Genomic DNA, 25,358 nt, shown 5'->3' with positions numbered 1-25,358 from the left:
GTTAGAGTGTACACAAAATTATTGAAATAGAGCAGAACATAAATCACAGCTCTAGTGTTCGGCAGCACCACAAAAAAAATATATTGATCCAAGGCAAGAATCCTCATGATTTTTATATCTATTGACAACAAAGCCACCAAGAAATCACAGAACATATTTGTGAGGTAGTCTATGATTTGATGGTGGTTTTGAGGGGGTCCTTTGTAAGTACTATGATGATCCATACGGATCTCTTTTATAATAACTGACTTGGCTTCTGTTTCAAAAATCCCCAAAGGCAAAATGTCAAGTAGGGTTCAGAGACAGGGACAAAGGAAGCTGCCTGATTCAGACCATTGGTCCAGTTAACTTAGTATGTACTGTCAACACTGATGACTTTCCTGAATTTCAGACAGAACACCTTCCCAGCTCTACCTCAAGATTCCCAGGATTGCATGCAAAATGCTACAGCTCTGGCGGCCCATGGGCCAAATTTGCTTAGTTGGTGGGTATTATCTGCCTGCCATCCCAGAGGCTAAAGGTGATGCAGCAGAGTAGACAACAAATCAGTTGACTGGTGAAACTTGCCTGTCATTCCTCACTGCCTTCTAATTCCTGATAAAAAGGCCAGAAGACCTCTCAACTGAAAATTCAACACAAAAAGTAATTGACACTTACCTAAAATCTTCACTGCATTTTAATGATATATAGTAACCTCCAAACAGGTGCTTAAACACTACTAGAGATTCGCCATTTACCAATGACTTCCTATGTAAGTGTCCTCAGCCTTTGAATTATGGTAACTCCCTTCACATTCGACTTTGTTCTACCTTATCTTGTTTTCGCGATATTACTGAAGATAAGGATAAATTTTATGATCAAACTTTCTCTGTGACCAATGGCATTCTTAAGAATGTTTATTCAGAAGTATTTTGTTTATTTACTCAAAAACACCTATGCCCTTAACTGCCCGTGAATGGTACCCAAAGCAGCTTGCATACGATATTAAAACAATTCAAGAAAACACAAAACTAAAATCAGCTATGAGAACAGCATCACCATGAACAACAGTTAAAAACTGATCAAAAATCATTCACTATAATTGAATCCATGCATCTAAATTCATATCATGCATTCAACAGATGACGCTTCCCCTCCGCACGTTGCTAACAGGTAAACCTCCTTGGTTTACTAAACTTTTTCCAGCGGACATATTAAGCTCAGAGGACGTTGGCAGGGGGAGAGTTAGCGCACACATGGGAGGCGGAGATTGGACCTAATAAGGCGGGCCGCGCTAAGCAGCAGCGCACACCGCAGTTTACACTGTGGACGGCCTCTCGTTGTGGAAGGCCTTACCTTCCTCCCTATCACGTGACTCAAGGCCCGCCCCCCGCCATTTCGTCCGTCCGTAGGGCTCGCTGATGGTCTCGCGACGCATCTCCCCCCCCAACCCCGCCTCTTCCCTCGGCCTCGCACGCGACACGTGACCACCATTTCCCTATCCGCCATTTTGTCGGGGCGGCCCGAGGAAGCTTTTTGTAACCTCGGGCTCTTGCGTTTGCGTCCGGTGCGCGCGCGCATGCACGCATGGAGCGTGCTGAGGGAGGATGGTCAACAGGAGGAGCAAAGAGGAGCAGCCTTGGCGAGGAGTGAGGGCAGGCGGCCTTCGGGGCTCCTTGAGCCGCCGCCTCCACCACCGCCGGCAGCGCCATGTACCGTACCAGTAGCGTGTCTTCCTCCAGCCGGTCCAAAGAGAGCAGTAGCTCGGGCTCGCGCAGTTCCCGCTCCGGTGCCTCCGGTTCGACGCGGGGCCGGAGCTCGCGCCGCTCACGCTCGCGCTCGCCTTCCCCGCGAGGCCGCCGGTACCGTTCGCCGTCCAGCAGCCGCTCTTCTCGCCGCTCGCCGTCCCCGCGCCGCAGTAGTCGGGTACGGTCTCCGTCCGTGGGGAGCCGGAGCCGAGCCGGCTCAGAGCAGGCTTGCCCGGCATAGCGACCTAAGGACCGGGCCTTGGGAATATTAGTCCGCCCTCCCCTTTATCCCCCCTCCTCACGGCCATGGCAACGGCTCCCTGCCTGGCCGCTCGCTTGCTCGCCTGAGCCACACACCGAAGTGGTGACAAACGGAGGATATATCCCCTTTGGTCTCTTCCTGTCGTCACCTTTCCTGCAGGTTTCAGGAAAGGCGACCCTTCCTTTCGCGCTCCCGAAGTGCACAAAGACCTCTCACATCGCTGGGCCAGGGCCTTAGCAACCTCTTGCATCCCCCCCAACAGTTGTACCTGCAAGCACAGTTTTGGTTAGGGGAGGACTAACACAAAGGCATAGTTGTTCAGCCAAAGTTGGCGCCCCCCCCCCACAAAAAAGTCACGGAGGACGCAAGCCTATGCACACTTACTTGGGAGTAATTTATTTTAGTAAGACGTCTCAGTAACTTTAGAGCTGGCCTAAGAGGTTGCCTAAGGTGGAGGAGCCAGTGGTACACCTGCCCTCCGTTTATGGTTCATAAGGCTGGTTCAGTGAATTTGGTATCCAAGGCTGGTTCAGTGATTTTGGAACATGAGACAGAAAATCCAGAAAAACCTCTTCCATAACAGACTACTACAAATTCGCTGCCCTTCCATTACCCTTAAAAGCAGTTGCCTAAGGCGCACTCTTCATTTCCTAATGGTAGGGTTGCCCAACATGTTTTTGGGAATTTATCTTCAGGTTCTTTGGTCATTATTCTTTCTTAGAAAAGCAGAGAATGCTTGTGGGTTGTGGGAGCTTAGTTCTTTGTGGATTGAATAGGAAGTTAGGACCATGCTAAGTTTGAAACTAAACATAGTATAGGTACTTGAAATATACTTCGGGAGAAATCAGTAGGGTTAATAAACAGGTTAGGTCATACAGCAAATTGCTAAAGTAACCTGTCCTTTGGAAAATAATAATTGTGTCCATTTTCACAGGTGTATATGGGAATAGGTAAGATAAACAAAAATAAAATAAAAGGAGCAATATTTATACAGGAATGAAAAGTAGTTAAGCAGTTGTCCATATACGAGGCTGCAACATAAATTACCTAACTAGGAAATAAGTCCCACTACACATAGTGGAGTCATTCTGAGTAAATACGCACATAATGACACTGGTTGCAATTGTAATTGTTTTGGTTCCCAAAGTACTTCAGTTCTCTTTTGGCCTTTGATTTTCAGAAATTCTGCTAGTTTGAAAATCATTTCAGCTAAGCATCTGAGGAACAGTTTCTTAGATGGGGATATTGAAATTAAATAGATTATTTAGGAAGTATAAATATTTCATAATTGATTTTTAATGTTCTGATTGTTTATAGGTATGAAACCCAAATAAATTTTAAATACTTATGTCTATTAGCCTTTGGCTTACCTCACAATTCATCATCTTTTAATTTCTGCTCTACTGCTTTGCAGTTGTAACCTTAGAAGAGTTTTAGTATATTTGTTTTGATTTATAATTTTCCTATGCTTGTTGGGGATAGCGGAATATAACACAATCCTAAGCATATTGACTCAAAAATAAGTCTCTTTATATTCAATTGGATTTGATTTCTGATAACTGTGTTTAGGATTGCTGTTAGACAAATTAAGTTTATATAATAAAAACTTTTAATACCCCATCTCTTAAAGCAGTACTAGAAAATACTTATGCCCTTACTGAGGGAAATAAATCAGTTATGTGGGCAGACATGAAGAGTGATTTTTTTTTAGCCTAGCACGCAATTTCTTGGAAATTAGAGGTGGCAGTCTCCAGTGTTTTTCAAACTTGGATGCCCAGCTGTTGTTGAACTACGACTCCCATCATTCCTGACCACTGGTCCTGCTAACTTAAGGTGATGGGAGTTGTAGTCCAACAACAGCTGGGGACTCAGGTTTGAGGGAAAACTGCTGTAAGCAGTGTGGGGCCAAATCCTTTCCCATCATTATAGATAAAAAGCATATAATGGCAGGGTAGCGCTTTTTTTTTTTTAACCCATGGGCCACATACACATTTAACCAGAACTCCAGGGACCTCATGCCAGTGGTGGATGTGGCCCCCCCACGCTTCCATGCCCACACTCACATGTGCACAAAGGGCAGATAGGCCCTTGGCCCTTAGCTGTTCCCCAAATTGGCCCTCACATTCCCCAGGCCAGCAGGGACCTCCCTGTTCATCAAGTTATCAGACTGATGGCTGAGCAGGGACTGATTGGATTGCCATCAGGGCACTAGACTGTGTGTGGTTTTTTTGTTTACTTCACCCACGCCAATGTTATGTCTCTCTTATTTGCTCCCCAAATTGGTAGGTTCTTTAGAGGGCCAGGGAAATGGTTTGGGAGGCTTCAGGCCAGGGGTTAGCTACCTGTGCTCTAAGGAAAATAGTGCTGGGGGCACAGCACTGATGTAATATGTAGATCAAGAAAACTGAACAGAATTGTGGGGACCTTTCATTAAAGCTCCTAGAGTATGAGTAAGAACCTGCTACTGGTCCTTTTTGATCTTCTGGCTTAGAATGAGCAGAGCTGCTTGTGATCAGCCCAACCAAGTGAACAGGAGCTTTCCCCAAATATTCAGTGGCATTAAAAAATAGTGAAATTGACTCAGGCCATTTATAAAGTACAATACTCAGGCAAGAGTCCTGGAAATTAATAGTACTGTATAAAAGATTTTCCTGAAAATTCAGACTGCTGACTTGCTGCCCAGTGTTGTGAAAAGGAAAGGTTGAAAACTTGTGATAGCTGGGGAGTTGAAACCCAACTTAGAAGTGAACAGTAGCCTACTTGAGAGGGGCATAAGTCACTTCCAGGTTAGAATAAGGTGCCCCAAACTGCCATTATGGTTTTATTTCTGCTCATGGCATAAGTGATACATGGGTGGAGTTTATAAAACTACCCATATAAAATTGCATATTTATAAACATGAATTCACCGGTAGTCATGTACTGCGGCAAAGCAGTTACATGAGTTTTCTGGATAATTTTGAATCAGACTTTTTCAGTGCCTTAAATTGATTGGGATTGGATTTAGTTTATTTGAATTACAGTGGTACCTCCGGTTGTGCATGGGATCCGTTCCGGAGTTCTGGTCAGATCCTGAGAAATTTGCAGCTGGAGGTGCCTGTTCTGCACACGGTGCGGTAGAGCGCTTCTGCGCATGCACGTGGCAAAACCCGGAAAAATACTTCTGGGTTTGCCACGTGCGTAACCCGAAGGATACACAACCAGAGGTGTATGTATCCAGAGGTACCACTGTATTTGGTTTTTGGATTTTAATTAAGCCTTGTTTATACATGCATGCTTGAGCACACAAATCTACAAATCCGTAGTTCTCATGTGAGAGAGAAGATGCTTTCCAGAGACAGTCATCTAACTAAAAAAATGTTGAAACTTTGAAATGCTCCAAATTTAACTCTATTCTTTCCATCCCTTTTATTACTAATTAATTTTATGAAACAATATACCGTATTCCAATAAAGTGAGAATATTCTGTGGAAACAAACATCACTGGGGGTATTTTCTGCCCTACATTACTGGCTGCAATTTTCTTAATGGTAAAGTTGTCAATCTAGTTCCATTGCCTACACATATTTTCACAGATGCCTTCAGTGCAGATGAGTGCAAGTTTGACGTGCATTGTCTGATTTAAGTTGGCGTTGACACTTTAAATTGCTTAATTTCACAGTGGTTTTGGCTTATTCTTTAAATTTAATTTGATTAGTTTTCATTTCAAAGCAACAAAGGTGATGTCAAAGCAGCTTACAACAATAACATAATCTATCCTAATAATTAGCATGATGGAACTGTATTTTTCTCCAATTGCAGAGACATTCCACAGGCCGGCGCTCATATTCCCCGGGCCGGCGCTCACGTTCCCCAGGCCGGCGCTCACGTTCCCCAGGCCGGCATTCTCCAAGTCGACATTCTGAGTCTTCAGTGGAACAGAATTTACGGATCACAGTTGGCAATGACCGTTACGGCATTGACACACCTGAGAGAAAGAGAATATCTGATAGACTAGGCTCACCAGTTGATAGTCTGAGTGATTTGGACAGGTATGCCTCTGAAGAATAGCCTTTCAGAATTACACCTTTTAGTTCTCGTGTCATAGGTGATGTAAATGATCACCAACTTGCTGTGAGATGGTATAGAAATTGTATTGGATGGAATATATCAAGAATCTCACAGAGATGTTTTGCTTTCTTCACTTTTATGTCGTATTGGTACTCCCAAGTACCATAAATTAGAAAGGGAGAAAGTTGAAGATAAAAAAAGCATAAATTAGGAAGTTAAACAGCTAGTTGGCTGAAGGCAACGTAAGATTCTCACTAGATCAACACTCTTGAGTTTTTATGAGAATTTATTTCAGTGGTGAGCTACTGTGGATAAAGTTTTTATGTGTCTCAGTTGCTGGTAACAGCGGACTGTCCTTTATAGCTGAATTGCTAACAGTCTCAAAAAATATTTTGATAGACTATTTAACCATTGCTTAAATTGGTGAGATTCTGAAATTAACATATTTGTCCTATGTACCATTGCTGCTGATCTTACTTCAGTTAGCCTGCCATATCTACATCAGTTCTGTGATACTATGATTGCAGTGATCCATTTTGTACAGGCTTGTATTTAGTAGTCAAGTTTGGTAAACGTATACTGCAAGCCTATTAGAAGTAAATCCCATTGAGTTCACTGGGCTTACTTCTAGGTAACTGTCTCAGGTTCCAGCTACTGTTTAACCTATATCATCTTAAAAGCAAATTATGAAGTATAAACTAGGCTTAAAATTAAGTGAATAGGTGTCAATTTACAGCTTGCATTTAGTCCCAAACAATCCTTTTTGCAGTTTGTGTTCTCTTGTTAGAATCTTGTGAAGCATAATTTATTTTTATTCTTTAATTAGCTCATTTGACTGGAATGGTACATTTAAATTTTGTTCTTCCCTGCTGTATGGTAGTAGCAGTGCTGGTAAAGTTTTTCTGGGTACTTTATTCCCAGTATATATAAATAAATAAGAGAGCGTCTTTTATGAAATCTGATGAATACTTTTTCTCCTTCTTGTCATGCTGGCTTTTGTGAAGGCAGATGGAAGGCATGCTGGCTTTTGTGAAGGCAGTGGAAAATGACTAATTATTTTACTTGGATATAAGGGAGGAATCATTTAGAGACAGTTAACGTATAATGTCATCCTTCAGAGAAGTTCACAACAACATTGACTGCAGTGACAGGAAATAAAGTTGCTTTGATCCAGGAGTTGTAAATAAGCTTTGGAGAAGGAGTGGACCATTTATAGTTTAGTGAGATTGTAATCATAAGAAATTGCTGAGTGCTTGTTCACATGTAGTGCTATATAGGATGGGTGGGTCATTTATGCGCCTCTTCTATATGTAGGACACGTAGTGTGAATTGTGGCCTGTTGGTGTATGTTTGTAACAAGTGTGTTTCATTCAGTCTGCACTCTTCACATGAAAACATCACTTTAGCAGGGCCTAGTTGGTATGAATATTTAGTAAACACCCAGGACAAGCTTCCAGAATACCACTCTTGCAGAATGTAAACAATATTGCCCACAGTGGAAAACAATAGATTTAAAACAGTGTTCCTCTGCTAGCATCAATAGTAGTATTACAAGAGGTTTTGACAATACCGTATTTTTTCGCTCCATAAGACACACCTAGTTCTTAGAGGGGGAATGCAAGGGGGAAAAAATTTTTTAAAGGGAGTGCTGAGCAGAGCCTGTATTCATCCCAGGCTCTGCTCAGCGCTCCCTTTCATGAGCCGCGTGGAGTGTGTGGAGGCTTTCCCCCGTAAACAGGCTTTCAGTGACAGACTCCCCTTCTCCCTCCTAGGAGAAAAGCCCCAAAGAGCTGCAAACACGCTCCACGTGGCTCTTTAAAGGTAGCGCTGAGCAGAGCCTGTATGCATCCCAGGCTCTGTTCAGCGCTCCGTTTCACGAGCCGCATGGAGTGTGTGTGTGGCGCTTGCAGGTTGTCCTTCTCCCACCTCGTAGAAAAGCACGCAAGAGCCGCACTCCCTTTAAAGAGCCGTGCCTAGCGTGTGTGCAGCTCTTGGGGGCTTTTCCCCCGAGGAGGGGGAAGGGTCAGTGACGGTCTGCCCTTCTCCCTCCTTGGAAAAAAGCCCGCAAGAGCCGCACTCCCTTTAAAGAGCGCACGGAGCGTGTGTGCAGCTCTTGGGGGCTTTTCCCGCCTGCATTCACTCCATAAGACACACACATTTCCCCTTACTTTTTAGGAGGGGAAAAGTGTGTCTTATGGAACAGAAAATATGGTATGTCTGCATCTGAGGAGTGTGGTGTATGCAGATAATTTCACACAACCTTTTCTGAAGAAGAATGGTGGGAGATGGGCAAAAAAGTACAAAGCTAGTTTTTAATCATTTTTCCTTTATTGAAATCAAGAGTTTTTTAATTGTTCAATCGACAGTACTACTTATTTTTTTCTGCTCATTTTATCTTTAGTGGACTCTAATCTAAGAGGTTAGCAATAACAGCAAATACAGAACTGAAATATTTACTTTCTGAAAATGAATTGAAGTTTAAGAGAGAATTAAGCACCCATTTAGTAAATTTACTAATTAGTGCTTCTTGTGGGAATTACTATTTCTAGGATGAAACTGCTTTCATTTTCTTTATTTTTCTGATATTTCTTGTGAAACACAGGAGTTTTTGAGACATAACAAGCAACAGCAAAGTCATAAAACAAGGATGGCGCAAGTTGGGCCTGTAGTTGAGTGCCCATGCTTCAGGTGCCAGTTGTCTGTACTTGTTTTCAGGATTTTCCTTCTGTCCATGCCCCTCAACAGTGAGTCAGTATTTGTTGTCTACAGCAGGGACAACCAACTCCCAAGAGACTGCGATCTACTCACAGAAAAAAAATATGGCAGCGATCTACCCCCTTTTTGGGGTGTTCAGGTCATTATTTTTTTTATGGAGGAAAGTCAAAGAGCTTTTTTTAGAGGGCCAGGTCTGAAATGTTGAGCTTTCTTTTGGGGGAAAAGTCACTCACCAAAAGATTGATCAGGAAACAAAAAGCCTCACAGGGGAGGACAGGGCCAGGGGCCAGGGTCAGGTTCTATTTTTATAATGAATGATTTTAGAGTGTTATGTTGTGTTGTACTGTTTTATTGTTGTTAGCCGCCCTGAGCCCGGCTTCGGCTGGGGAGGGCGGGATATAAATAAAACTTATTTTTATTTTTATTATTATTTCCCCCCCACAAAGGAAAAATCGACCATGATCGATCCAAGTCTCCTGGGGATCGACCAGTCGATCACGGTCAAATGGTTGGACATCCCTGGTCTACTGGATATACTCAATTGTCATTTGGATTCTTTTGCCTTAAGTCTTTTGTGTATTTCTACAAATCTTGGGGTCTTCCTGAACCTGCTGACAATTGTCTCGTGTGCATCAGTGCTGCTCTTTTGACTAAGTAAATTTCTATGCTGGAGAACTGAATTTACCATTTGTATATAGGATACTTGCACTGTCCATTGTTTGTAGCTAGTTCAGAGTGACAACTTAATCTTGGTAACAAACATAATTTTGATTGAATCTCTCTTCCAATTGATATCCTGATCCTATGGACTTATTTTTAGGTGTAATTGGGTCTTAAGTGGCTTAAGTGCTACAGCTAAACCAGAGCACTGTGTTTGATAATTGAGTTCATCAGTTGAGTCCCATTTGCCATTATCTACCTTATTCTCCTGGGAACCAACTACCTTTTGGTTGCAGATATACACAATAGATTGTGAAAAACCTTAGAATGTAATTCTGTATTATTTGCTCCTGGCAAAGTGGCATTGCTGTCCTGTATTGCAGTTCATATTTGAGGTTGGGACACTTTGGTCTGATTATTTGAGCAATTTGTGTGATGAGCTGCTCATAATGTCAGACCACAAGAAATCAGCAAAACCACATTTCACTGTTCATTCACAAATTACATTACATGCATATATTATATAAACTTCACTGTTTTTCTTGAAAAATCTTTGAACTGTTAAGGCCAGTGATATTTTGTCTTCTAAATGCTGGGTGCATTTGGAGGGGGGACATCTCAGAAAGCAGGTTTTGAAAATACTAGCAGGGGAAATGCTTATGTTTTCTTCTATAATATTGTTGCTGATGATGGAGGAATCATAACAGCCATGGTGTAAAAATACTTCTAAGTAATGTTAGGTTGCTCACTTCTCCTATTTCCATCCTGATGAAGTTATTGCTTCCCTGGATGGTCAGTCAGACATAAGAATGAATGAACTTTAATGTATGTAGTCCAAACTAAAATAAAACAATTAAGGTGTATATGTATTTTGGAAATAATCTTACAAAAATTACTAGCCTGCAGGGCAAAGGAGGAACAAAGCACTGTGTTTCTGTGCTGGGCCAAGAGGAGGAGGCTTTCCTCCTCTGGCAGCCTCTGGGTTTCTCTGTTGGGCTCAGAAGTAGCAGAACGCTCTGTCTCTCCTCTGCTAACCTACTCACTCACCTGCATGCAGCCCGTTGTTGCCTGTGGCTGCTAGGCTAATGCTTAAAAGCTGTATAAAATAAAGATACTTGGTTGGATCCAGAGTTCTGTGGGCAAAATTTCACTCATGGAACAAGGTGCTCTCAGGTCTTGGCTCTCCCACACTGTTTATGTTGCATGTCTCATGGTCATAAATATCAACACCTCTAAAATGAGTGGTGAAGGTATTGCTTAATATGCAGCATCTCCAGAACAGCCATCATGGCTTCAAAGCATGAATCATGCATTTTACGCCTCTCTGGGTTTAGGGGATGCTGTTCCAAGTTGCTGACTTTGTTGTAACTTATGTGCCTCTCTTATCAGGGATGACTTGGCCGATGGTCCAATATTTAGCAGAGGCCTTTCACGTCCTCGAAGCCTTGAGCGATATCCCTCCTGTGAGGAAAATGCTTCTAGTCCTTTCAGTATGAGACATAATGAGGACTCTCACAGTAGGGATGTTTTCCTCCACCAATCAGACTATAGCATGAACTATGACCATCTACAGGCTCTCCCAAGGGAAACTGATAGGGATGGTGTACTACTTAGGAAGTCCTCGTATTCATCAGAGGATAGAGGGCGAGAGCCCAAACGTCCTCGATATGACAGAGACGACAGACTAATTGATATGAGCATAGAGCCTCAGGGTTTCCTGCCAGGGACACGAAACTATCGTAAGCGAAGTCCTAGTAGGAGCCCAAGCCCACCATATCTGGATTTCCGCGAGCTTGAAAGTGCTAGGAGAAAAAGAGAAGAGGAGCTGAGCAGAAATTTGAGTCGAGAATTGCCTGGACATGGTTATATGATCCCTGACAGGAGCAACCCACTGCAGTCTTCTGAACCTCGGTATCTCTATAGCCCGGATGAAGCACCAGCAATGCCCAAAAAGTCCATTTTGAAGAAACGCGTGGAGGATTCTTCTGTGCAGGTTTGGCCTACATTCTTTTCTCTCCTTACTAAACTCAGTTACACTTTGCTGCTTTTTAGTAAATTTATTTTACTTAATCTCTGGAGTAGATACCCTCAGAACAATACCCAGGTCACCATTGCTGTTGTGGAATCTTAAATGCCAAAATAACAGCATATTTAGGAACTGCTGTGTCTCTTTCACACCTTCCTACGGTTGACAGTTACTGTTCTAAACCACTGGCTACGATCCTGGTGTATCAAAGTTTTGTCTGTTTTATTGGTTATCACTGAATGTATTCACAAATGACAATTATTTCTTTTTTCTTTTAGCCTGAAGTCTTTTCCAGCAGTTCTGCCTCTCTCAAAGAGCCTCCCCTTATTACAGATCACCCTCCTTCGCAGAAGCGTAGCAGCATTGCTCCTTTTTCATCTGAGGTGGAGAATTTCCTTAAACAGTTCAACAAAAGTGCAGTTGCAGAATCTACAAATAAAGAGTCTCAAGGGAGTGTGCATAATTGGAAACTAAATTCTGGCCAACAGCAAAACACTTCCCCCTTCGAACAGAACTTCGGCAGTTTTTTGAAACAGGAAGACTATCATGAGTCCATATCAGAGCCTGAAGACCGGCACAGTGACTTCTTACTTCCTCATGAAAGAGCCAGCCAGGATGGGAGTGGCTTTTCACGCATTCTTGGTATGATGGCAGATTCTACCAGTGCTCAGGAAAAGAGAAGGCGTGGCTTTCCTGACATTGAGGATGAAGAGAAGTTTCTTTATGGCGATGATGAAGATGACTCTAGCATTAATTCCCCTGCTACTCTAAAGCCAACACTTAGTGTTGTTAAAGAACCTGAAGGCCTGAAAGAAAGTTCTCCACCTCCTGCGAATCCCTCTGTAAAACCTGGAAAATCCAGACCAGAGTATGAGAAAATTCATGACTTGCTCAAAACTATTGGTCTTGACATTGGGGTAGCTGAAATTGGTAAGCTTGCTGCCCGCACTCAGGAACGACTCCATGGGAAGAAAGCATCTCGTTCTCCTGATCGTCATTCAATAACGTCTCATAAATTGGAATCTAGGGAGAGGCGTCGCAGTCGTAGTGACACTCATTCTCCAGAATCAAGGCAGCATCACTCTCTCTCTCCCTCTGGTTCTTTCCCGCCATCTAAAGATATACCCTCTATTTCAAATTCTGAGCACACAGAAAGCATAACTGTAGGGCAAAATAATCCCACTCCCATACCAGAACAGTCTGTTCCCCCAATATCTCTAATTCCGTCGGCTCCACCTCTTCCTAATTTGTCTTCTACTTCCACTTCGGTTTCCCGGTATAGAGTTTCTCGCTTTTCACCATTCACTGCAACTCAACTGCCACAAAACTATCCATCTCCCACAATGCCCCCTCCTGGTTATGATGCATATGGACACTATATGGCATATGCAGCATCTGGCTGGCCCATGTATGCTGCTCCTCAGCAGGCTGACCCCACACTTTCAGATGTACATGGGCTTGTCACACTGACAGTACCATCAAATCCCACGCGACCCAACCTCCGAGTTATTGAGACGGTTTCCACAGGCAAAGGGACTCCCGATACCAAGAGAGATGACTCTGTGCTTGTACAAATCCCTAGTGCTACGACTTACTCAAAATTATCCCCTCAGCTTTCTCAGCCTTTTCTTAAAAGTGTTAAAGAAAGAATATCCGATGAAAGAAATAGGGCTTCTCAGAAGCTAAAGGTGAGTATTTTTTATGATCTTGATAATTTTGTTTCTTACAACACACAATCTAAAGGCATAAGAATGCTGAGTATCTGTGTTTATTTTTCAATCTTGATTGCTGTTTTTGGAATATAATGTGCCTCCAGTGTTTAAAAATATTTGACTGTTCAATTAATCTGTGGCAGGAGATGCCTTATAAACACTTGAAACAGGGACACATCTTTCTTAGTGTGTTTCAAGTAGCATTTAAAATTCTTGAAACAAAGTGAAACAGATTACAGTCCTATGAAATATCCCAAATTAGCAAGGTTCTCATAAAAATCTCTTTTAGGTTTTCTTTTTATATTCAGTTGCATTTGTGCATTTGGTGTCTTCATTTAGGAGTGAAGAGAAACATCTACTAAATAATAAGATTCTAGAATAGTAACTAGTACAAGACTAAATTCACCAGGAAAACAGGCAAATATTTCCAAAAATGGATGCTTAAATATTATTACATTGTGGTAGATTATGGCTACGTTCCAACAGAGTTAGTATGTGCTGCAGCACATTGATTTCAGTGGGCTTAAGCATGCTTAATTTTAATTAAAAATCCAGTTGTGTCCCTCCTTTGACAGAACATTCTTTCAGACTGGAGGCTTCTGTGAGCAGGAAGGGGTGTGTATGATTTTTTTTAATAACATTTTCCATCTGCAGCCCCTTCACTCATTTCAAAGAACTTCCTCTGTAGTTGAGAGAAAAGCAAAAGTTACTTAATTATTAAACTTTTATTTTGATTGAAAAATCAACATAGATACAGCTTAGAATAAATGAGCTGCAACCTCTGAGCAGAGATGCATTTGCATCAGATACTAATCCTCAAGGATACTTTAACATGATTATTGGAATTTCTCAAATTCAAGAAAAAGCAGTGGGAGTCATCCCAGTGTTTCTTTAACTGGTCGATGAAAGAGGGTATTTTTATATCTTTGTTTCCTTCATTAACTTTCTAGGTAATGGAGGAAAGAGAGAAGTTGAGGTCTGAACAGGAAGCACGACAAAAGAAACTGCACTATCTCAGGACTGAATTAGAACGACTTTTAAAACAGCAAGGTACTGTTTTATCTCATTTTATGCCTCATTTTCCCCTGTGATGCTCTATAGTGGTGATACCAAGTGTAGGATTATTTTTACTTCTACTAATTTAGGCACCCCTAAATATTATCCTAAACAGGAATTAATTATTGTGGATCCTGTATTGATTATTGCCAGTTCTGCATTCAGTAATGTGGACATAACTTTCTGGCATTTGGGCTTAACAGAATGGTGTGGGTCACATTTAAGTACACAAAATAATTTTGCATGTGTTAACATGATTTTCTTATGCTTCCTACTCCACTACTTTGACCAACTCAGGGGAGATGCTGCGGAAGAAACGTAGGGAGAAGGATGGACACAAAGACCCTTTGCTAATAGAAGTGAACAAACTACAGGAGAACATCATGAATGAGATTTCTCAGCTGAAGTTACATGCTGAGGCTGCAGAGAAGAAACAATCTGAGCTTGACAAAGTAGCTCAGATCCTGGGTATTAATATATTTGAGAAGTCCCGGAAGCAATCTTCAGAAAATAAGGACTCATCAGAAAAAAACAAGTCAGAAAATGCAAAAGGTCAGGAGAGAACTTCCAACTCAGTTAAGGTAAAATTCTAAGTGCTGATTCTAACTGATGTTCTCACTTTTGGTAAAAACAGGGTGTTTGGAAGAATTTCTTGCCACCCGCTTCTTACATATTAAGTTCAAACTTTGTTAAACTGTCACTTGTGTTTGACATAATTTTTATTTATTATTAGTATCCTGACTTTGGGGGGCACACATTCTTACCATGTGACTTAAAAGTAACATTAAATTTGTAAAAAATACAATAAACAATATCAACAAAAATAATAATAAACAAGATCCTTCCCACAGGGAAGTTGGTGATAGAAAGGCCTAAGACAGGGAGGTAATAGTCTTTCCTGAATCCTTTCCACTGGTCCAGGAGTGGAGGGAATGATTTTAAGAGGAGGCTGGTGTTAGAATAATCTGATGACATTCTGCAGAGTAGGAAAAAAACAGAATGTTTATGCACAACAGTTATCAAGTAGTTTCTGAAGGACCATGATTATTTCATGGAGCTTGTAATTTTAATTTCAAATAGCTTTCTGTGTGGTCCAGTTTTGAAACACTTACATAAATTGAATTAATAGAAATTGCTAAAAACACAACACCCATAATATAATGTTTATTTTTTTTTCTCCCCTTCAGCCTGAGGAAGTGCATAAAGAGAGAAGTCTATGTGGTGCTGAATATGATTAATTCCTGTTTTTTTCTGTCTTAAATAATGCTATGATTATCTTTTGACTTGCTATGATTACCTTTTGACTTGAAATCTACCTCAGGCAGATTTTTCATGCTCCTGCAATAGCCTTCATTTTCTTTAATAAACATTTTAAAAAGGGAAGAAATCATTGTGGCATTTTCTGGTTTGATGTAAAGAATCTGATAATTATTCGGGGAGGAGACAACATGCATGTTTTTTCTTGTCGATCACAAGTGTGGAGTGACACAGTCTTTGCAAAAATGTCAGAAAAAAACCCAAGAAAATTTAGTGGGAATGCAATTCTAATTTGGGTTGCCTTCCAAAACAGCCTGCTTGCATCAGGATGGATTTTCCCTTCTGCTACTCATTAACTTGGAAACTATAAGAGAAATTTCCTAGCTCTTCTGAAAGTGAAACACTATGGAAAACACTGGATATGTGATCTGCTTTGCCGACCAGACCCTGTTTGCAGGCTTCCCATAGACAGGATGCTAGACTAGATGGGCCATTGGCTTGATCACAGCATATCTGCTCTTACAATCATGTAAAAACTAATCAGTTTCTAGAGCTCACAGCCCATTATTTGTGGGAGCAAGCAGATCAGTGAAAGAGGAGGGGGATGTCTATATAATGCCAAAACATTCTTTATAATTCTCAAAGAAGGGAGTTAGAGGATATGAGCACACAACATTAAACATAATGCTTTTATTCACTGACTGACCTAAACATTTTTGGAAGAAAAAACTAAAGTATCTTGACTGGAATACAAGGGTCTTATGTTGGTACTCTGGTCTCCTGATCTAGTCAGTTCTTAACAATAGGTTGGAAGAGCAATTTATGTTTCCCCTGCAACTCTTTACAACTCGTTTAGGGAGGCTTTCCTAGGGATGTGGATTTTTAAAGTTTTATCACATATATTATACTTCTAGGGGATCAAAGAGTCAAACAGCATGACATAATAGACCCTATTTCTCATGTATGTTAAATGCAATAGCAGAGTCAGTAATTCAAGGTTTGAGACAGACCAGATTCTTCTGCTGCAAGCTTTCTTCAGTGACAGCTTAGAACCTTAGAACCTGAGCACTTGCGTTTTGCCACAATATAGAGTGTATCATATAAAGTAGTTACAGGTAGGTAGCCGTGTTGGTCTGCCGTAGTCGAAACAAAAAAAAAAAAATCCTTCCAGTAGCACCTTAGAGACCACCTAGGTTGGTTATTGGTATGAGCTTTCATGTATCTGAAGAGCTGTGTGTTTATTTTATTTTGTTTCATATAGAGAGAGTATGCAAAGTGACTGGCTTTTTCAAAGACTTTTAAGTGTTTTTGAGAACTTACAAATTCATTGGGAGTTGCTGGGTATTTGGTACTTAAGTATTTTGTACTTAAGTATGCATACCGCACACATGCACCGTGTACTCCATGGGATGTCACCCCTTGATTGCTTAGTACCTGCAACCTTGGCAACATGCTTGAGTCTCGTTGGAAGTTCTTTCCTGTTGACTGAACAACATCTGAGTCAGTAGTGCCAGCTCACTGAAATGTTGGAATTATCCTGGGCATTGACAAGCAGGTGATATATAGTTACATATATGTATATTTTGTGTGGTTTCTACTAAAGGCTAGTTTTGAGGCACTGGCTGTCATTCCACAGTTAGTAATATTTCATTTTTTTCCAATTTAGGATTTAAAAACTAATGACAAACCTGGGTGCAGGAGCCCCAAGTCTACAGAATCTCATTTTCAGCCATCCAAACAGCATTCCCAGGAAATGAATATTTATGACTATTATGACACGGGAAACCACTGGTGCAAGGACTGCAATACCATCTGTGGGACCATGTTTGATTTCTTCACACATATGCATAATAAGAAGCACAGACAGGTGTGTGCTATCGGGTTTTCATTAAGTAGTTTTAATTTGCTCTTCCAAGTTGTAAAATAATGTTTTGTAGAAAGCAAATAACTACATGCCAATCAACTTTCCTTTTAGAAAATACTATTTGGAATAAGTTCTTATTCCTAATCTTTTTGGTATGGTTTGTCACTTACTATATTTTTCCACGTATAAGACGCCCTCTGTTTTTTTGAACCCAAAATTAAGATACCAATATTTTAAACATCAAACAGAACAACTTTTATATTTTCTTACATATTCAATGTCTGAGGGTAACTATTTGAATCCCAGCTTCATTTTGAGTGTCAATATGTGAGACAGTTCAGTACATGCCCACTTGGTATGTATAGTTCTGTTTTTCCTCAGTGCTTTTAGCATTTGGCAGGAAAGCAGACCTCATTTTAATATTTCTTTTGTCATTGTAAATAGACCTTGGATCCATATAACAGACCTTGGGATTTGAAGGCTCAAACTGAAACAAAGCAAGACCTTACAAAACGCATTGACAAGATACCAGTTCCTGCCAAAGGTAAGTTGCTTTTTATAGTTTAAGTGGTATTTAGGAGGGCCAGATTGTTCACCTTACTGCCAAGAAATGTTTTGTCTTATTAGTGTTAACTAAAGACTGTCACTTCCAAGTAAACGTCTGACAGCTATTTTGTTTGCATGAATTGCTCTGTTACTGAATTAGTTGGGGACTGAAATGCAACATAAATTTGTATTTAAATGATAAACAAAGTATACAGTGATAAGAATTGTTGAACAAGTGTAGTTTCCATTCTTCAGATCAGTTTGTTTCAAGTGGAATCCATGGTTAAGTGGCTCATTTCAATTGTAGGGCTTTTTTGTGTGTACTTTTTGTGTTTTGTTTGGATTTTTTGTTGTTCAAAGCTGTAGCGTGTCTTCTTATCTTATTTCTGTAATTGATTGTTTTGGGCGGCATTTCAGGTTCTGAATTTCTAATCCCAGTCACTGGATATTACTGTCAGCTGTGCCAAGAATTTTTTGGAGATCAGATATCAGCAGAACAACATGTGAAAAATAATCCACATAATGAGAAATATAAGGTACCTGGAGTATTCGTTTTGAATAAAAATGTTTCAAAGTCATCTTATTGAAGTCTTAAAGTCTTTTTCTGTTGCAAAAGGGAGGAGAAGCTATAGCTAAGTGGCATGACATATACTTAATATGCAAAAGGTTCTGAATTCTGTCCCTGGCATCTCCAGGTAGAGCTGGGAAGGACTTTCAATCTTTTTGAGTCACTGTATGAACCTATGAACCTGAGAGTGTCTCATGCTATACCGACTGAGCTTTGCTAATGTAGATATTCTGAATAATAATTGTCTAGGAAAACCACTCTTTCTCCTCCCTCTTGCATTTCTCAGCAAGTACAATTAGTAGTGGGGTGGTGATGAGGAAGATAAAATATTGAGGGAGACAAACCTGTACCACTACTGAAATTTCACATTAAGTAACAGCCCTGAAACTTTTCCTTGTCTTCACAGAAATATGTGGATGAAAATCCACTCTATGAAGAGAGAAGGAACATTGACCGTCAGGCAGGATTGTCTGTGATTCAAGAAACAGAACGCCGGTTGAAACGGAAGCTGTGTGAAAAGCAAAAAGAAGAGAGAGACGAAAAAGCAGTAAAAGTGGCAAGGAAAGAGGAACGAAAAAGTAAAGAGGAACCAAAGAATTCCAAAGAACTAGGAGATGGGGATAATGAAAATGAGTCTAATAAAAGGAAAGGAGTTTCTAATGGCGAGAAATGTGGGATTAAGCTTAAATTGAAAAAAGATGACAAAGAGGTTGAAAAGAAGGAAGGGAAAAAAGAGGAACCACCAAAGGAGTCAAGAATGACATCTTTTGGAAAGTTCAGCTGGAGGAAGACTGAGAGAGATGAAAAAAATCAAGGCAAAGATGTAACTGCCCCTAAGGAGGAGAGCTTTGAGGAAAGTAAAGATAAAGAAAGCAAGTCACAATCTGGAAAAACAAATTCAAAGCCAATTGCAATTAAATTGTCTGGGAAAACTGTTATCCCACACACTAGTCCCTGGACACCAGTTGTTTCAACATCATCACAAGCAAAAATCAGGCCCAATTTACCAGCCCCCATGATGGTTCTCAGAAAGTCAGCAACAGCAACAGTAAGCAAGCCTGCACCTTTGAATACTTTCTTATCCATAAAATCCTCTGGTGCTAGCACCAAGCCACTTCCTGTTGTAAAAGAGGGTAATCCAGAACTTGTTCTACCTCCTGATATTATTTCGAAAGCATTTGGGGGAGAAGTAGTAGTTTTAAAGGGTTCACAGGAGAATGCAACGGTACCAGAACAAACAGAGGAACCTGATCATGAAGCTGTGTCCCGGGCTGTAGAACATGCAAAAGCTGCGGAAAATGCAAAGGCGACCGCAGCAATAGCACAGGAACAAGCAGCAAAGGCACAGGAGCAAGCAAATGTTGTGGCAAAAGCACAAGCAAAGGCACGGGAACTTGCTGCTGTGATAAAGGAGCAAGTTACAAGATTGGGTATTTTTGAGAGACCTAATCGGCGGCGTCCTCTACTTCCACCGCCATCAGGACCACCGCTGTCAGTAGCACTGCCAGTACCACCAGCAATGGCATTCCCACCTCCACCCGCAGTGCCACCAAAGCAAGCAACCATCCTTGCAGATGACATGGCTCCTGGTGTGTCTGAGGATGATAAAAACATACTGGCAGTGCCCATGTGTCCCCATCCTTTGCCACCACCAACTATATTCAGAGACCATGTTAAAAAACTGGAGAAAAAGAACTCTTGCCTGGCAGCAGGTAATGCCAAAGATCTATACGATATTTTCTACAACCGCAGTGGGAGGAGTCCAGCTGATAGCAAGTCTGTGAACTCTGCAACGTCAGATAAAATTAAATCAAATCCTGTTGAGAGACAGGAAAAAACAGACCAGCTGGCAGATCCCAAACCAAGCAGCAAGCCTGTCACACAAGAAACTCTACAAAACATACACAGTACCTCAGATGTTAACAAAATCCCTTTAAATGACAAGACCCCAGAAACAGATGATGCTGAAGTTGAGAAACTTTTGGCAGCCTATGAAGAAAACTTTAAAACTGGTGTTGAGAGGGATTCAAAGAAAATCTCTCTTTCAGATGCACAGTCAGTATTAAAATATGAATCCAATGATTTTTCAGTAAATGCCCCTGAGACAACAGATTTTAAATCTGATGATGATAAAGAATTAGCAGTGCAGTTGTCAGTAGATCGTGTTGCTCTTTTAGAAGATGTTAGCAAGAAACCATCTGAACTTGAAACAATAGAGTTAGCTATGCAGTTGCCAGAAAGCAATGCTTCTCCTTTGGAAGAACTCTACAAGAATTCCTCAGTATGTGAGGCAGCAGAGGTTAAATCTCCTGATGATGATGAATTAACAATGCAGTTGTCCCTGGAACCTGGTACTAAGAAGCCATCTGAGCTGGGGACAGCAGAATTTGTGCTGCAGTTGCCAGAAAGCAGTGTTCCTTCTTTGGATGACTTTAGCAACAAACCCACTGATCTTGTGACAACAGATTTTAAATCTGATGATGATAAAGAATTGGAAATGAAATTGTCAGAAAACCATGTTGATCTCTTAGAAGATGTTAGCAAGAAGCCATCAGAGCTGGAGACTGCAGAATTAGCCATGCAGTTGCCAGAAAGCAATGCTTCTCCTTTGGAAGAACTTTATAAGAATTCATCTGTGTGTGAGGAAGCAGTGTTTAAATTTCTTGATGATAAAGAATCAGCAATGCAGTTGTCACAGGAACATGATAATAAGAAGTCATCGGAACTGGAGACAGCAGAATTTGCTATGCGGTTGCCAGAGAGCAGTGTTCCTCCTTTGGATGATGTTACCAACAAGCCCACAGGCCTTAAGACAACAGGCGTTAAATCTCCTGACGATAAAGAACTAACAGTGCAGTTGTCAGAAAGCAGTGTTTTTCCTTTGGATGATTTTTGCAACAAACCTGCAGACTTTGAGACAACAGACTTTAAATTTCCAGATGATAAGGAATTAGGCTTACATATGTCAGAAGACCATGTTGCTCTTTTAAAAGAGCACGATGTTAGCAAGAAACGAGCTGAATTTAAGACAGCAGGATTAGCCATGCAGTTGCCAGAAAGCAATACTTCTTTGGAAGAATTTTGCCAGAATTCATTGGAGTGCAGGGCAGCAGAGTATAAATCTCCTGATGATAAAGAATTAGCACTGCAATTGTCAGAAGACCAAGAGGCTCTTCTAAAAGATGTTAGCAATAAACCTCGGGGGCATGAGATGGCAGAGTTTAAATTTCCTGGTAAGAAAGAGTTAATAATGCAAATGGCAGAAAATGAGACTGACTTTACAGCTGAAGATGTTGGTGTGGCAAGTGGCACAGACATCAGCGACGAGTCACAAGACCAGCAGAAAATGGATAAATCCAAATTAAACAAGATCAGTAAAAGTTTGGAGATGAAAGCATATTTGACAAGTTTAGGTGAGAGAGATGTAGGAGGAGAACATTCAGAATTTGCAGGACATCAGTTTGTTGTTAGTCAGGAGCAGGAGTCTCGGTTATTTGAAACACAAATTGATACCCCTAAGGGAGAAGGCCATACTATAACAGAAGATAAGCAACTTGATGACAGCTCTGAATCAACAATTTCTATGTGGGTTTCAGAGGTGCGTGTTCAGAGTCCACTGGCATGGGAGCCAACCTCATCTTCAAAAGTGAATAAGAAAAATCCTCAAATAGCAATGATAGATCAGAGTTCCAATAAAGAACCATTATTGGATCTAAAATGGGGCAATGTGGGCCTTGATAGGCTTGAATCAGCAATCAGTGATGAAAGGCCACAGACTTCAGAGGTCCAGAACATAGATCCTGGGTTGAAGCCTTTAAATACAGATGAATTTAATAATTCCTGTATAAATAATGAACAAAAATTGTTGACTAGTTCTCAACCAAACGATGATGAAAATTGTAATGTAGTTGGTGTTCCAGTATCAGAAGAGATGTCAAATGAGTGCCTTGTTAACGTAACAATGATAAGCAGTACACTAGGGAAACATGAAGAAATTAGTCAGCATCCATTAAGCTGTGAAACCAAGGATTCCCAAGCTAAGGAAGCTGAAACTTTGGGCAGTATGTCTTCTGCAAATGATGAACTTCATTCCAGTGCAGAATTAATGTTTATAAAAAATAATGGGTGTGGGCCTTCTGAATCTGATCTCAGTTTAAATGACAACGCAGAGAGAGGTTCTGTAGAAACATATAGCACTCACTTTTCCAGTGTTCAGCCAGAGATGGTTCAAGAACCACTAGGTGCTCTTCCAACAGAAATCAGTGTTGAGCATCTTGGAGAGGTAGCCTTTACATTTACAGACATGAACACTGGGATCTTGGATACCTCAGCAGCTGGTGACTTGGACTTGAATAGCACTTATTCAGAACTTAACTTTGATCATTCTACAACCCCTTCTCCAAAGTCTGGAGAAATAAAGCCTAATGATTCTCCTAGATTGAAACCAAGCCTGGAAATAGAAACCATTAATTTTAGTCTGGGAGATATTGAGGTAGAACGTGAACATCTGGGCATCCTACCATCTGAAATTCTGAATGAGGATATTGTAGGGAGTCCAAAGTTAGAAACCATTTCATCCATTTCTTTAGGGTCCAACAAAACTAGAGAATTGGGCATTGAGCAACCTACAATTGAACCAGAAATGATTGCTTTTGTTGAGTTAGCATCTGGTGAGGAAGAGGATAAATTTTGCTCCTTGGTTTCTGATGTAATTGTCCCAGACATAGTGTCTCCTGCATCAAATGGTAGCACTGCTGGACCAAGCATGTCACTCATTGAAATGCAGGGCATGCCTCCAGTTTCCATGGTATTGCAATCAGATGTTAGCAGAGACAGCACTTCTGATATGCTACCATTGAGTAGCGACGAAAAAAACGTACAATGCCAAGCAACTGAGTGCAAGGAATCCTTCCTTCTAGATCTACAGAAAACATCTGTAGAAGTGGGGGGCTCAGGTGACAACGAATTGTACATTGTCAAGAATGAGATGCAGGCATCTGCAAGGGAGTTAAACAAGACAGATGAAGTGGAAAATAATGATAGTAGATATGAGATTAACAGTAAGTTGACTTCAGAAGTAACTGAAAGCTCTGCAGAGTACCTGGTAAGTTCAGATAATACTGATGTTTGAGTAGCTGTTGTGTAGATTTTGTAAATATTCTGTTTGAGTTTGATATGTTAGATATTTTTGAAGTAGATATTTGCTAAAGCCTGAACTTCATTTGCCCTGAAAAATATACACCATTGTACATATTGGATTGTATAAACATTTATTTGTTGAACTTAGAACATTTCATTTCTATTTCTTGCAGTTAAAATGCAATTACTCATCTATAACTAACCTTCACATATAATACAGAACCATGGTTTAGCATTATCAGAATGCATAACAGTGAATCTTTAGCTTGCACACTTCATTTTACCTCTCCTGGTGTGACTGTGAGGAAATTGAACGTTGCATTAATCACAGTTTCACATTATGTCTGAAACACAAACTGTGGTTAATCTTAAGCTTCATAAACTATGATATGAAGTTGGCTTGTTTCCACCAACCATAGGACTAGCTCCATTTTCTCTGGATATGGACAGCAAGACAAGCTAAGCTACAGTTGGTCTAAAATGGAAGTGAAAGTTTCCAAATGTCATGACTACTGGAGGAAAAAGGTGGTAACAAGTGAGCTCACGGCTTGCTGCAGATTTTCCTTGTAATGCTTAAACAATAGTTTGGCATTTTGTGGGAATGCAGCCAGTGTGTATGTGGACCTTTGGAGGGTTTATTGCTGTTGGGGCATATATGGGTTTTGTGGTTTTTTTGCATTTTTCTTTGACTATTTTATTGGTTTCTGATTTACACAGCTTTTGTAAGTAACATTCCAAGTGCAACAGTGACAAGCGCAAGAACACCTGTTCTGAACTTGAAGAAAAAAGAAGGCTCTTGCTGAAACATTTGAGCAGAAAGTTTATTTGAAATGTTATGCATGTTTTGTTGCACAAAATGTAAAATGCATAAAGATTGTTCTGCATTTTTGACTTGTAATTACGTTGTTGAATTGCATCTGTAATCTAGAATGTAATGCCATGTTACTGTGTGTGTGGATATCATCTCGCTGAGCAAAGAAGAAAAATCTACCAACTCACTTTTGGAGACGGAAACTATTTGGTAAGGCTGTGGCCCAACAACTGGACTCTGCATATTGAGGTCACTTACATGATTTGAAATCACATTTCATTTCATTGTATTGTAATGCAGTAACTATTTGTGTTGAATTGTTTAGCAGCTGCCCAGCTCAGAAGAAATAGAAGATCTCAACTTTGCTCTCAGGATTGGATTCACTTCACATACCCAGACATTACATGCCTGAATGAACCCCTGAGCCGCAAAATACTGTTTTGTGAAGGTTTTTCACTTATTCAGCTTGTCAAGATATGAAGTAAACGTTTGCATGGATCTATATAAAAGGTTTATCTGTAAATCTAAAATAAACCCAATATATCAAAGATATTGCCATTTTCCCCTTTGTTCTTTAAATAAGTGGTTCTACAAGTTGCTTTTTGTGAACATTCAGACAACTGATTCTTCAGTTAATTTCCCATTTTCAGCACACTGGAAATTAAATCAAGCCATGAATTATGCAGCATTATGAGAAAACTTTGCTTAAATATTCAGCAGGTTAAACATGGTGTGTAACTTACGTTCTTTCAATTTTAAAAGAAAACAGTATGGTAAAAATGCTTTGAAAACTTCTGTTTCCCCCCCCCCATTATGTTTTAAAAGATGTCCACAAATAAAGTTAGTGTTTGTAAAGTGGGATATGAATGAACTGTTAAAAAACAGAAAAAGGGTTTATGCTAATTTAAAATGCAGTTGAATTAAGTAAATAAGTATTTATGGTGGAAATACAATTAACTTGTACTA

The 25,358-nt window shown here is 40.4% G+C and overlaps 1 protein-coding gene across 6 annotated transcripts; it reads left to right on the top strand.

The window, feature by feature from the left end:
• The first annotated feature begins 1,456 nt into the window (after window positions 1–1,456).
• LOC310841299 (zinc finger protein 318-like) lies at window positions 1,457–24,940 on the top strand. Of its 6 annotated transcripts, XR_014562469.1 has the most exons (12): window positions 1,457–1,905; window positions 5,790–6,019; window positions 10,803–11,406; window positions 11,718–13,127; window positions 14,102–14,201; window positions 14,505–14,788; window positions 17,131–17,331; window positions 17,773–17,872; window positions 18,292–18,410; window positions 18,849–23,546; window positions 24,299–24,602; window positions 24,718–24,940. XR_014562469.1 is itself a non-coding variant. In XM_083731943.1 (11 exons), exons 1-11 carry the CDS (start codon window positions 1,690–1,692, stop codon window positions 24,305–24,307), a joined length of 7,971 nt encoding a protein of 2,656 aa, XP_083588069.1. In that variant the 5' UTR covers window positions 1,457–1,689; the 3' UTR covers window positions 24,308–24,940. The 6 variants fall into 6 exon arrangements, 4 of the variants coding, with proteins under 4 accessions (XP_083588069.1, XP_083588068.1, XP_083588070.1 ...); XR_014562470.1 differs by having other exon boundaries at window positions 18,849–24,602; XM_083731943.1 differs by having other exon boundaries at window positions 24,299–24,940.
• Window positions 24,941–25,358: the final 418 nt, after the last annotated feature.

This window comes from Podarcis gaigeae (assembly GCF_964106915.1).
Source record: "Podarcis gaigeae genome assembly, chromosome: 3".
Classification (NCBI taxonomy): Eukaryota; Metazoa; Chordata; class Lepidosauria; order Squamata; family Lacertidae; genus Podarcis; species Podarcis gaigeae.
Note: the sequence above shows the minus strand (reverse complement) of the source record. Positions and strands in the feature narration are given on the sequence as shown.